Source organism: Vidua macroura, chromosome 21 (assembly GCF_024509145.1).
Source record: "Vidua macroura isolate BioBank_ID:100142 chromosome 21, ASM2450914v1, whole genome shotgun sequence".
Classification (NCBI taxonomy): domain Eukaryota; kingdom Metazoa; phylum Chordata; class Aves; order Passeriformes; family Viduidae; genus Vidua; species Vidua macroura.
In genome coordinates this window covers 6441258-6455727 of record NC_071591.1, presented here as the reverse complement: position 1 = coordinate 6455727, position 14470 = coordinate 6441258, and the positions used below count along the sequence as shown (strand labels likewise).

The window sequence follows — 14470 nt, the reverse complement described above, 5'->3', positions numbered from 1 at the left end:
GTGCACCCACATGAGTCACCGTCCTCATTCTCCACCACTCTGACCTTGACCATGGCCCTTGAAACTTCAGCTTCTTTTCTCCACCCTTCCTCTATGGACTGTGAACACTTCCAGGCCACAGCTATCTTTAGCAAGCATCTGCACCACATCCAACCCAAAGAAATGTGCTTTTTTCTGAGGTTTCTAGGCGTTAACCACAGCAGGGACAATTCCCTCCCCCTCCCCAAGATGTGGCAGCCCTCTCTGAGCAGCCCAAGACTCCATCCAGCCCCTCAGCAAGCTCCAGCCTGAGCCACACACAGATTTTCATCTAACAAAAAACCCACTCAAACCAGAGCACAGAAATGCTCTGCCATCCCACAGAGGGATCTGTGTGGATCTTCCTAGATAATCAAATTTAAACCACCACCAAAACAGACCTTTGATTAGCAGCCATGGAGCCCATTCATAGCGACAGCATGTCAGGTCAATGTTCACTCCCAAAATCAACTCTGTGCCTCAGGAAAGGGATTTTTTTTTTTAATTTTTGTTTGATGGTCTACATTTGAGGTCTAGTTAACAAACAGGGGACTTGGGTTGCCATCTGGCCAGCCCAAGAGCGTGTTGAGAAATAATGCTGATAATCATCATATGGTGGTGCTTTAAAAGGCACTTTTACAAAAGCCTGGGCGAGCTGACTGAAACCCAAGAGGGATCTTTGTGTGCCCTGAGGGCTCAGCCTTTGGGCACTCTGCCCCTCCAATCAGCCACCCTTAAAAAGGGTCAGAGTCCAAAATCTCTGCTGCTGTTTCACCCAGAGCCCCACTGGAACAGCCATGGCTTTCCTCTGAAGCCTCACACAGGAATTTGCTTGTGCAAGTCGAGCTGGGCTGGTGCTTTATTAAATAAATAAATAGTACAACTTGCAGGATTTTCCATGTCAACAAAACAGTAGCTGGTTCTTGGTATTGGGCAATGCCTGCGTGCCTCATTCCTGAGCAGAGATTGCCCGAGGGACACTACTGCTCCTTCAGGGACTGCTCAGCAGCCACCCAGGCTCCCAGCATGAGAGCCAAAAATCCCTTCCTGGGTTCACACACACATTTCCCTGCAATGGGCTCTCCCACCCATCAGGCCAGATCCCACTGCAGGGATGCCCCACACCCCTGGTGCCTGCCCCCAGCCATGCCAGCTGCAGACAGGCAGGAGCTGTGCCAGCCCTGCTGCCCACTTTGACACAACAGGAGCAAGGGGAGCACCTGCCCTGCTGGCCTTTGTGTCCCACTCCACGTCCCACACACGTCACTACACACCAGGCTGCCCATCTCACAGCCCTTCTGATCCCCCAGCCCTGTAACACAGACAACTGACCTATTTTTCCTCTTTTTAAACACCCAGAGGTCATCTCTGTCTGCAGCAAACCCCTCTGAGCCAGGAAGGGAAACAGAGTGAACTCTGTTAGCAACATCCCCCCTCCCCAAATCTCCCTCCACATCTTGCCCTGTGCTGTCTCTTCTGAATGGCTGAGAATGAGCATCTCCCACGTCCCTCCAGGCTGTGCAGTGGTGCTGAGGACAGGCTGGGGAGGTCCCTGCTGTTTCTGGCTCCACGCAGATGGCTCCAACTCCACCTCATTCTCCTTCACAACTCAGAGCACCTCACCTGAAGCTCCCAAGGGCGTTCCTTGGCTCGTCCCATGCAGTGAAACATGGGGAGATACCAGACATGTCCATGCTTCACCCACTGCCCAGTAACTCAGAGCTGGAGCAAGAATGCTCCCTTCCAGTTAACCCAGTTGCTCCAGCAGCACTTTCCCCCCTCTCCCAGTTCCCAAAGATAAAATTTGCCCTTTCTGCCCAATTCGCCTTTCCAATCTGACCAAAATCACACTTTCAATTCTGTGGCAAACCCTGATGCTTCCAGGCACATCTTCCCATACCTAAAACAGCCTTTAAAAAAAAAAAAAGTGATAAAACTTCATACTTTCCACCCTCAAGAATCACCTCTTTTAGTAAGAAGGTCACTTTCCTCAACTGAGTGCTACTTTTAAATTCTGAATTATCAGAGCTTATGCAAGCAGAAAAATGCAGCAATGAAATAAAAAGGAAGGACATCAACAGAGGGTTTGGGCGTTTGGGAAAAGATAATGTATAAAATAATTACAGGCAGCATGTCCCTGCAGAGCATTCTGACTCTGACTCAGCCCCTGTCCTGGCAGGGAACTGCAGGTGTTCAACACACGCTGAGCCCAGACCCAGCCCTAGAAGACAATAAGGCAGCAGGAGCCTGGGAAGGGTGCAAGTTGCTGCAGGGTGGTTGCTGAGGTCTCCTCCAAGGAGAGACTTTGAAACTTGCTGTCCCCATGAGCACAAGTAGAGAGCCAGTGGGTCAGGCTGCTGCTCGGTGTGATCTTGCAGGAATAGAGATCCCCTCGGCTCAGCCACTGTCTCTAATGGCTGGCAGATCACTGCCTGGAAAACCATTGCATGCCAGCTTTTACAAGGCAAGATGGGAGGGTGGGTGAGGTGAAATGAAGAGGAACACATTCATTATACAAGAGCTCCAAGCATCAGCTGTGGTGGCTGTAAACACCAGGCAAGGCAGGAGCCAACTCTGCTGTCGGGCCACCGCTTCCAGCCCAATGCTCAGCAAGGGCAGAGCACAAAGCTTTGCCTGCCTCTGGCATAAAACCCATCCCTTTGGAAAATAAACCCCTCCAAAGCCCCCGTGCTCCACCCCAGCCTCCGCTCCCCTCCCAGCTCAGGCTGCCCAACAGGGACTCACAGATGCACAAGGCATTAGGAGAGGTTCTGATCCATGTGACTCTGGAACACAAGTCAGCTCCCTTGGGGGCTGCCAGGGCTTTTGCCACAACCACTTGTATTTTTATAATTCAGCTCTTGAAAGAGGAAGAATAATCTTCATGAATTTTTATAAGACCAGCTTCCCTCCTGCTTATTTTTTTTCCTTTTAAACACCAGCACAGACGACAAGACCCGCTCTTGCCCAAAACCCAAACCACACCAAATCCCGGCGTTACTCACTGGTCACACTGCTCGCTGGTGGCTCCAGCAGGGCTGCAGCTGCAGGGCTGGCACTGCTGGCCACCCTGCTGGGGGAAGAAGCCGTGGGCACAGCTGTGGCAGCGCGGCCCCGCGTAGCCGGCCAGGCAGAGGCACTGCCCCGTCGTGCGGTTGCATCCGGCGCTGCCCACCGAGCTGCAGTTGCACAGGTCTCCTGCAAGGGAAAGGGAAACAGAGGCACGGAATCACAGAACTGCAGGATGGTGTGGGCTGGAAGGGGCCTTAAAGCCCATCTCATTCCAGCCTCCCAGCTGTGGGCTGGGACAGCTCCCAGGCTGCTCCAAAGCCACAACCAACCTGGCCTTGGGACACTTCCAGGGATGCAGCCACCACAGCTCCTCTGGGCACCCCTGGCATACCCCCATCATCACTTTAAGGATGATTTTTGCTTTAAAATGTTGAGATGATGGACAAAAGCCACACTGGGAACACCCTGGGGTTTGAAACACCACAGCTCATGCTTGAAATCTCTCCAATGAAGAGCCACAAGATTATGGGTATAACTACCTAAAATACATCTATATGTAGCTGTACACAATGTCTTTATGTAAATACACACACCCAGCCACCCTCATGGTTGTCTGACTCCAGGAGCTGACAAGCAGTAACTGTAAAATATCAGGGTAAAATCAGCAAAAGGTTGCAAAATCATCAATTCTAAGAGCCTCCATTCCACACCACTGGAACACCCCTGATTTACCACAGAACATACACTGACACGACAAACTGGCAGCAGCATCTCCCACTCCTGAAGAAGGGATACAGAATCTCCTGAAAATCCACCCTCAGAGGAGCACCAAGTGCATGAAAACTGCACTTTAAAAGCTGTGGCAGAGCTGGAGGCAGGACAGAGACCTCCACCACCTAAAACAGACCACCCTGAGTCCTGTGGTGAGAGGGGATGGCTCTGGGGACCCAAACATTGTCTTTGGGGACACTATTTCCAGGGGTGCTGGAAAACATGCACTGAACAGCTGCTTTTTTAGGAGAGAAGTAAATCTTTTGATCAAGTGATGAATTCCCAGTCCCCCCGCATGTTATTTCTCGTAATACTTTAAAGCCCCAAATGCACTGAAGAGAACAACTTCTCCCTGGCAATTTGTTTCTGCCAAGAGCTTTATCTCCGTTCTTTCATTGCAAAATATTTAGTGCCTTAATAATTTAAAGTCTTTTTCTGCCAAGACTGAATTATAAACAAGGATTATTTGCAGAAATAGTGCATAAAGCATCAGGGGCTTTACACAACTGCTGGTGTTTGTTATTGCCTGAGAAGAGCCAGTATTCAGGGCACTTTAGGGAGAGGGGAGAGGCCAGGTCCCCATCACAAGAAAACTTGACTTGAAGCTCTTTTCCTTGTCATCCGTGTTCTTCTAACACACAAAGAAATGTGAGTTATTTAGCTTTATTATTCCACCATAGGATCCCCACTGAAGCCATGTTGTCCCTATACACCTGTGAAATTGCACCTAAATTTTCTTCAATCCAAACTAACACATAGGACAAACACCTCAAGATCTGCAATTATCCACTTCAACAGCTACTTCACATAATGAACTAAATTCCCAGCTCAATTATCCAAGCAGAACCATATTGATTTGGGCACTTGGGCTTCTCTCTCCCACCAGAGCAGAAACCACGAAAACTTGTTGAGCAAAAGCACTCTGGAGTTTGTCAAACACGCATCAAAACAAATCTCCCTTTCAGAACTCAACATGTGGTGCCATTGGACCTGCCAGACTTGATTAAGGAAATAAAACAAGCATTGTGTCCATTCTAATGGCATGGGAGGCACTGACAGGGCAGGTCCCACACAGGGGGATGAGCAGCTCCATGTGGAGACCACCCCTGTGCTCCAGGAGCAGCAAAGCCAGAGCCACCACCTGAGACCATCCTGAACTCCAGATGGATGGCTGGATGGAGAGGGCAGGAGTGGGGCAGTGCTTGAGGATGGTCCCCATCAGCATGATGGAGCTCTGCCCCACCACTTATGCTCCAGCAGGATGGCAGCACTTTGAACCTGAATCTGACATCGCTTTCCATCCAGCGCTCCTGCCCATCAAAATTGCCTGAATTCAGGTCTGGCTCTGCATTAGCTGCCAAATTCAACAGCAGCGCAGACACCACTGCAATGCCAGTGCCCCAGGAGACAGAAATGCTGCAATAATCCAAAATAACACTGGCAAAAGCACTTTTTGCTTGGGAGGCTGGTGGAGCCTGGTTCTGCTAGTGATGAGGACAGGAGCTGAGCCTGTCTGCTGCAAAATCACCCCAAGTGCGTGGTAAGGCACAACATCACAGATCCAGAAGTTGTTTCCCAAAAGGGTCAATTCCTGAAGACCCTACTTCCCCCAACCACTCCAGAGATCTTTGGGAAGGGATGGTGGTCCCAGGTAGGGGGACAGCATCCCACATGGTCCCTGACCCACCCCAAATGCATCCAGCCCAGCTCACACGTGGATGCAGCCCCAAAACGCCCCGGAGCTGCGTGGGTCGGGCAGTGGAGGAGATTCAGACAGCAGCACTGAAATCTGAACTCCATCGAGGTCAAGGGCTACACAAGGATGTACCAGGCTATGAAAACACGAGGCCTAATTTAAAGGACACTTTGTTGTCCCCACAGCAGCCGGGTGGCAGAAGGCACGAACAGTCCTCAGCCAGAACAGGAACTGATAACAAACACCTGCCCTGGGCTCCGGGAACACAGCGAAGAGGATGAGCACTACAGAAGAAAATTAGGGAACGTTGTCCTGGCTTCTGGCCAGAGCCTGGGTTTTAGGAGCCTTTATTCAGTTTTCTCAGGCTGATGTTTTGCTTTTGAAGATAACCTTCAAAAATAGCTCACTGAGAGCTTTTGTGAAGGCAAAGGAATGAAGAGGGTGGATGACCCCAGGGCTGTCCCACTCCAGACTGCACAGTCATGGTTGGAGGGCTGTGTTGAGGTTCGGATAACACCATCAGCAAGGGAGCCAAGGGCAAAAACCTCTCAGGGTTGAGGCATTGGTCCAAACTCTGACTCTTCTCAGTTTGCTATCCTGACTCATCCTTGCTCTGCCTCAGTTTCCCCATCTGAGGGTGTTCCCCTGCCCCCCAGGGCCTCCAAGCCCTACTCGTCTCTGCCTGTTCCCCATTGCTAAACCATGAAGGTTCCCTTCCTTCCCCACAAAGCACTGCACTACAGCTCAAAGCAATGGTTATCACAGATAAAACCCACCACCTTTGCTCGTGAAGGGACTGACAGGCTTTAATTAATTAACAGCCTAATGATGTTTTGAGGTCCAAGAATAGAGGCACCATAAAAAACCAAACACATCTCTGTTCAGGGACAATATTTCACCTTCACTGGTTGTTGCTTAGAGGAAGGTGGACTGGAAGGAAAGGTTCCTCGTTTGGGAAGCAAGGGGCACACTGCTGTGTGGAGACAGATTTAATAACCAATTTCAGTTAGCCCCAACCCAAAATCTATTCATTTTTAGCATACAAAAGCCGTAAGTTACCAATAAACTGGAGAATAGATCTTTTATGTTGTATTGGATCCACACCATGGCTGTAAATAGCACTGACACAACCAAGAACCTCCAGGTCTGAGGGCACCCTGTGACTCCTCAGTGTGACCACCTCAAACTCTGTGCCAGCTCCCCCATCCACCCCTAATAAAGATCTCAGCCCCCAAATCCCATCCCAATGCAAACCCCAACTCTGCAAATCCCAGCAACATCCCAGCCTGTGCCAGATCCATCAACACCCCACATCTCTTCCTCTCCCTCCCCTCCTAGTACTTAAACAGGGCTTGTTCTGATGTAAAAATCCTTCCTCAAATTATTTTTTTTCACATCCTTTCAGCTTTGTGGTGTTTTAAGTTTTCACACATATTAAAACATGATTCCTCCTCCTTTCCAAGCCACTTAATGAATGAATAATTTAGAAAACAGGTGAAATATTTACAAAGGGTAAAGAAGCCAACACTGTGAAAGGCACGAAGGTCTCTGTGAAACCACATTATCTGGGGACATCCTGAACCAGTGCAAATCCTGAATGAGCTCACCTACTCCCTGGGAGCCAGTCTGGAAAACCCAAGATGCACATTTTTGGTTACAAGAACACGCAGCTGTGAGAGCAAGCTGTGGAGGCCCACAGATGCTATTTATTGTCCTGCTGCAAAAGCATCCCCAAGGAGACAGACATTTTCTGTTCTCCAGACTAATGTAAAGGGAAAAAAACCAAAACATTTCTAACCAGGAGGTACTGTTGGGTTTCAGAAGCCAGAGGTGCAGCCCTAGTTTGGCACCTGCAGCTCTGAAACCAACACAGCCCAGTAAGAACCTCACCTTCCAAATACTCCCCAGATATCCCACTGGATTAAACCACTGCCCCCAAAAGCATCCCGTCCCTGGAAAGGCTTTGTTTTCATATTAATTTAGCAGTTTTCCCTCTTCCCCAGACTTCCTTCCCAAATTCAAGCCCTACCTTCTCTTCCATTTCCCCTTCTCAATCCCTCTGCAGGCACCACTCCTGACAAGACAGGAATAGAGGGATCAGGCAGCAGGTTTAAAAATCTATCCAAAGTCATTTCCTTTCCCCTTGTAATTAAATTGTGGAACTCATTGTCAGGGGATGTTCTGGCTGCCAGAAATACCTATGGCTCCAAAGCAGGACTGGAAAAGCTCACAGAGGACAGGTCCACTGGTGGCTGTTAAACACAGGGATCTGGAGGAAGCATCCTGATGGGAAAGGCCCTGAAACTCTGTCCAGAAGAGTCAGGATCATGCCTTGTCCTCTTGGCCTTTCTTGGGTGGGTGAAGCTTTGCTCTGAGCCAGCCTATCACATCGATCTTCTCCTTGTTTGCACTGCTCAGGGATGGCAGCAGCTCCAGTTCTTCCCCCAAACACACCAACCCCCCCTTAAAGAGTTAGACACTGCTCCTTGCAGTGGGAATTTCTCCTCATTACAGCCAAAGGCACAGCTGTGCTGCACCATTGCTCTGTCTTTCCCCTTGCCTCTCAACAGGCTCTTTCCCTTCCCCCTGAGAAGTCATTTCATCCCCTCAGAACAATGCACTGATGTGCCAAACCTGCCCCAGCAATGGGATGAGGGTCAGGACAGTCCTGTTCCAGCATAGGATAATGACAGCAGGCATGAGCCAGCTGTTAAAAGGGAAGGTCCCATCCTACTCAGCCTTTGTAAAAGAATTCCCTGAGCTCCAGCCCATCTCTTCCACGTCTCTGATGCACCCTGTCAGGCTGGTCCAGTCCAGCCCTGGACTGCAATTTGGGTTCAGCTCCATCACTCCCCACTTGGATGCAACTCCACCGATGCTCTGAGTGCAGGAGTTGTTATCCCAGTGCAAGGATGCTTTGACCTCCAACCTTTCCCCAGGGCTGCAGCAGATCTGAGAGGGCACAGCCTGGCTGAGCTCTCACCCAGGGAGCTGGGGAACATCTGCCATGGGCTAAGAGCTCCTGCAAGAACAGGCTAGAGAGAAGCTGATGCACTGTAGCTTCCCAAAAAGAGGAGTTCTCCCAAGTCCCAGAACTCATTCCCATCCAGACAGCACTCAGCACAAAATAAGAGTCAAACTCTTGTGTCACGAAGGTGCACTGAAGTGCTCAGACCTGTCATTTACTCTCACTTGAGGCTACAGTGCAAAGCCAAAGTGGTAGGAAGAGTATCTCTGCCTATCCCCCAAAAAATTTGTATACACATAGGAGTGTCTTGTTATTTTGCATTCAGTTTATTACTGAGTGCACCACGTTCTGGGCACTTACAGCCTCCATCAAGCTCCAGGCTCTGCAGAGTCAGGTGCTGATGGTGAAGAGAATTTTGTTCACATTAATGCTGTTAAGAGTATTACAGAGTCACTTGTGTTGTTCCATAAAAGGCTTTTACAGGTCAACAAGGGCAAAAAGACAACAATTTCTCAATTCATATACATGACTTGTAATGTCATTAGAAGATTAAACACATCTGTTGAGGAATATTGTATCAGATTAAATCTCTCACTTATCACTTGGAAAGAAGCACAAAGCCAAGGTCCCAACTTTGGGGTCACCAGCAGCTACACAAGCACTTTTTATCAGCCTGAAGCAGACAGGTTGGGGCTTCAGCCAAACTCCAGCTCAGCCTCAACTGTGTCAGCCCCCTGCCTTTCCAAAAGGCTCCCCACCAGAGCTCACAGCCCTCCTCTGCCTCCCCAGCTATGAGCAAACCAGGAGCCTGAGACCCTCCCCAAAGGTTGCTCATGCCCTGGACTGCTTATTTCTATTCCTTCCCTGCACCTGCAATGCAACCTGCAGGCATGTGGTTTCTGAGGAGTTCCTGAAAGCTCCTCCACACAGAGCAATTTTGCTGCTTTTTCCTCCTTTTTGATGCTAAACAAGTCAGCAACCTGCGCAGAGAGCTTTGAACCTGCTCATTCCCCAGTAAAGCTGCATCAAAAGTCAGACTCACGGGTGGAAAGCTGTCTTGGGAGACTAAAGGATAAAGCCCTGTAAACATCAGGGGGGAAAAAAAAGAAAAATATGGATTCTGATTAACTTGGTGCTCCTGCAAGGGGAGATCCCCAGCTCACAGCTCCGCTGGAGCACAACACCTAAGGAGCTCCCATGGATGGGACAAGGAGCTGTCAGGAGAAGCAGGAAGGGTCCTGGAGTCATTAAGATCCAGGTAATAGGGCAGAAAAGCTGTGCAGGGGGGATTACACAGCTGCAGCTGAGGAATTATTCATTCCTATATAACAATAAGTTTCCACAGGCAGACAAACCCTCCGGGGTCTCTTATGAAGCAGACTGTGCACAAAGAGGAATGTGGCCCTAAAATGTTTATGATACATGAAACTACAGTAACTTCAAACAGACCAAATACATACTTGAGGATTAAAAGCTCCACAGTTAAAAAAAATGAATCCAAGCCTTTTAATTAATTTAAAAATAGTTTTGTTGGCATTCTACTTTAGTTGATTAAATTTTCCCACTAATATTTCCACAAACGTCTGCAACCATATAAATATTCCATGTTTCTGTTTGAAAATCTCTGTATTTTTTACCACCCAGTGTGTGACACAGCCAGCCCAACTCTGGGTTTAGAGATAAACAGGGTGAAAACTAACTTTGGCAAACACCTCCCCACACAGAACCCTGGCAGCTCACACCCTCCTGACAGATAGACTTGCGTGGCATCTCTCAGGAAACTGAATTGTTTTGTCAGCAAAATGCTTTCACTGGAAGATCAAGACACCTGACATGGGATGGGGCTGGGAATTTATGAGCAGATTCCAATTTTAGTCTCTATCGACCATGGCCCGGCAGAGAAAGGGATTATGAAGAGCTGCATGAATAACATGAGCTACAATCATCTGCTGAAGGCTCTGCGTGCTCCAATTCCTGCAAAAAGTAATTAAACTCACAAACTTTGCTCGGTGCTTTGGGGAGTTGCAACTAATGAATGAACACGTTAATTTATGGAGATTTAAGGCTCTTCAGAGAAAACCCTGAGCAGGAACCATCCTTCCAACTGTTTGTGTTTGGGCTGTAAAGTTGTGCTGTGTGGATAACCAGCAAGAAAACAGAGATGAGCTGGGGGATGAGCTCGGGTAACACCCCTTGATCACATCCTACCCTTCCCAGCAAGGCTCCCAGAGACTCCTCTGGGCAAGACCAGGGAGAAGAGGGTCAAACCTTTTGTTTGAGTAACAGCTGGGTTTGCTGCTCACACTCATTGCTGAGAAGCAAAATTTTCTGTTCCTGCTGCTGCTGGCAGAGCCCAGGCAAGAGCAGGTGCAGCAGCACAGCCCTGCCTTCCCAGCCACCCCACACTCCCAGGGATGCAGCAGAGCAGGGACTTTGTCCAGCCTGCAAGGAACGATCTGCCCAGAGACAGGAGCTGCACATTTGTCTGACACAATTAAGCTACTTCAAACCAAAATCCATTGCTGCAAGGCATGCAGCATTCCAGAGCCTTCTCCCTCCAGACCTTGCCTGCAGATACAACAGATCCTCCTCTCCCAAGTCACTGCAATCAACTCCTCACACTCCCAGTGTCAACTTCAGCTTTGGCAGGAATGGATGTGACCTCCAACCTCCTCCTTCCAGAGCCAGCCTGGGGCTGAGCACCCATGGAATACCCAGCCCGAGAGCTCTGTGGGTGCTGCTGAGCAGGGTTTGTCATCCTCAGCCATGGCTCACACTGCTTGGGAGAAGAAAAGGAAATGGCCAGGTCCAGGCGCTGGAAAGCCATGTTTTGCTCAGTACAGCAATCACAGAGTAGGTGGTAACACATCTGCTGCAGTGCCATCAGCTGCTGAGGGGAGGGGAGTGGTGAGGATGGTGACAGCCTCCCTCCCCCCATGCAGGTACATCATGCACAAGCTGCAGGGCTGGGGGCCCTTGGGAGTTTCCCCAGGGAGGTGGCAAACACACACATGGCCGATCTCACTGCAAAACACAGTGCTTTTTTTTTTGTTGTGAAGTCATAATTCAATTCCTTTACACCACCACAGTGTAACCAGGTCCTCACTGGTGTATGGAGGGAGCTGCAGCTTTGCCTCGCTGACCTTGGGCAGAGCTACCAAAGCTCAGCCCAACCTGGGATGAATGTGGTAAGAAGTTATTCTTCCTTTCTCCCTCATTTACAGCACTCTTACACTGGGAGAGAAGACAGAACAAAAGGAGAGGCCAACAGCAAAGAGCACAACCCATAATTCAATATAAAAATGCTTGGAAGTGCATCCTCCTCCAGCAAAGGAGTGCTCTGCATCTCCTGGAAGAAGGAGCTGCTCCTCGGATGGCTGCCACAGCCCCCCACCCCGCCCTGGGGCACACACAGCCTCTGGGGATGGTCTTCACCTTTAGGGGCAGCACAAACATCAGGCCCTGGTTTCTCTCCAAGCATGCAGGAGTGATTTTTGAACTGCTCTAATCATCCCCCAGGCCAAGAGTGCACTCAGAGGGAGACTCTGGACACCCACAAGAGGTAGAAGATGGACCAAGGAGGGGGTCACACTGCTGTGAGATGAAATGCTCTCCACACAGGGAAGGGGCTCATCATTCATGGTTTGGCACACAGATGGCAAGAGGCATTTTTACAACTTTTTAAACCTTTTTTTTTTTTTTTTTTTTAATGAGAAAGAGAAGGAAGACTTGCTTTGGAGGGTTTCAGGCTATTTTATGTCTAAGCCTGTGGTGAAAATCTGGAATGAAAACTTTCATCAGTAACTCCAGCAGGTGCCCAGGGCAGTTCCTTTCAAGATGCAGCTCCTCCATCTGAGCAGCAAAGGGACAGGCCCGTCAACAAAGGCACCTTTTATCCACAGTGTTAATAAACACTAACTGAAAGTGGTAATAAAAAGAAGCTTTCCAGAGCCTGAGCTACGACCCCAGTTCGTCTCAGCTCTTTGCATTTTCAAGTTTGGAGATGAAGCAAAGCCCCAACAAATCCCAGGATTCATTCCCAATACACATTCCTAATTCTTCTCTACTCTAAACAAACATATTTAAATGCAGACTTTTATTCATCACAAACAGCAAAGTATCTTTTGTTCCTCTCTCACTCACTTTAAAGGCCATGCAGAGGAAGGGAGACAAGAGAAGAAAACTCTTTGACAGCCTGCAGCCAGCAAGTCCTGCTCCCCTCACTGCTCCCGAGCTTGGTTCCAAGTTTAATAAAGGTGTTTTGTCTCCTTGCTTAATAAGTGGAATTACCATAGCAGAAAGCCCAGCGGGGGAAAGGGATAGCACAGAGCATGAGTAATCACAACTGGTTTCGGGCAGGTTCTGCCATTTGGGTCCTGTTTCAAGGTTATGATGACATAGTGCTATGGGCTGGTTTGGAGTTACCATAACTCCTGCCAGACAAGGAGTTGTAAGTTACAACGTGCTGCAAGCAGGGAGAGCTGCCGGGACAGAGCAAGGAAAATGTCCGAGCTGGGAAGAGAAGTTTCCTGTTCCTTACGTTTTATTCCCTTATTTTATCATACAGCCTTGCACTTCTCCTGCTACACTTGCACAGGACACAGTGATGCCAGCTCATAGCGAGTGACTTAAATTTCCACGTTCAGAACTTGTTTCACACCTTTGTTCTCACCCAGCACCTGCCAAACTGGGTCATAGATACTGCAGCCAGACAAAATTTGCTGGCAAATCCATGGAGGAGAAGCCAAGCTTTCAAAGAGGGAACTGATATGGGTCAGGACACGTCATGGAAAAAGACACCTGGATGGACAAAGTCATCACTTATCACTGGAAACAGGGGACTGCAGCAGATCCAGTATCATCTGCTGAGGACCTGCTGAGTGGGAGCAGCCAGCATGGTGCAGCTCAGCTGTACTCCAAAACTTCCTCCAGCAACTGCAGCCATGGCATGAATTCAAAGGGCATAAATCCCCCCCTGCACAGAGAGCAGGGGCAGAGCCCACCCGCAGGGCTTTGAGGGCAGCTGCCAGCCCCTGCTTCCCCCTCACCTCTGCTTGGAGCCCCAAGCCCTGCAGCACGTGGATGGCTCCAGTCAGGGCAAACATCAGCTTTTCATCCCCTTCTCCTTAGTCACTGTGGATGGACACTGCAGCTCCATCCTGTCCCAGCTCCTGCCTCGGCCACGAGGTATTTATTACTTGTATTTATTTCCAGCAATAGCTCTCCTACCAAAGGGAAATGTTTCCATTAAACAGCACAAGTTCAGCAACCACAAACAAACAGTAACTTAAAGCCTAAGCCAATTCTCTGAAACCTCCACAATAAATACCAGGTCATTCAGAGAAGTACAACAGCCCTGTCCCACAGAACACCCAAACCCTCTGTAACTAGGCAAAAGCCTTAAAAGTGTGACGGGAAGGAGGGAGGCAGCCAGGCACAAGGGTTTCAGGCTCCCTGTGCAGCACTCCCCATCTCATCCACAGCTCAGGCACTAAGCTGAGACCAAGCCTGAGCCAAGATGCTGAAACCAAAGTAGTGATTTGCAGAGCCAGAGCTGAGCCCTCCAGCATCACCAAGGGGGAATTACCTTTGGCAACAGCAGCACACTCAGTCTGGGGCTGGCAAAACCAAACCTGATCCCAAGCCAAAGAAATGCTCAAAACCACAGAGCTTCCTCTGCAGCCAATGGGACAGCTAGGAGAGGCTTGTTGACATTTCTATCTTGACCATTTCCTCATTTTTGAGGGCTTCATAATGACTGGTTTGGCATTGCAGGAGGAGGAGCAGTGCCTCCTCTTCCACCAGCTCTGCTGTCAGAAAGAAACAAGGTAAAAGGAGGATCTGAGTCCCACCTGCAAAGAGGCATCCAAAAATCCTACTGAAGCAGAGAGCTGCCAGTACCTGACACAGCCCTGAGACTCTAGTTTGACAGGGCACCCACTGCACCCACTGAAAATATCAATATATCACCTGGAATTACAGCTATACAGGTGGGAGAGATGCCA

General features: G+C 49.3%; 1 protein-coding gene across 1 annotated transcript in view; it reads right to left on the bottom strand.

The window, feature by feature from the left end:
- The window catches only part of MEGF9 (multiple EGF like domains 9), a 48635-nt gene that overhangs the window by 22739 nt on the left and 11426 nt on the right, over positions 1-14470 (bottom strand). Inside the window, exon 3 of the mRNA XM_053996785.1 lies at positions 3024-3216. Within this exon, the coding sequence (XP_053852760.1) occupies positions 3024-3216 (193 nt within the window). The remainder of the gene's footprint in view (positions 1-3023; positions 3217-14470) is intronic.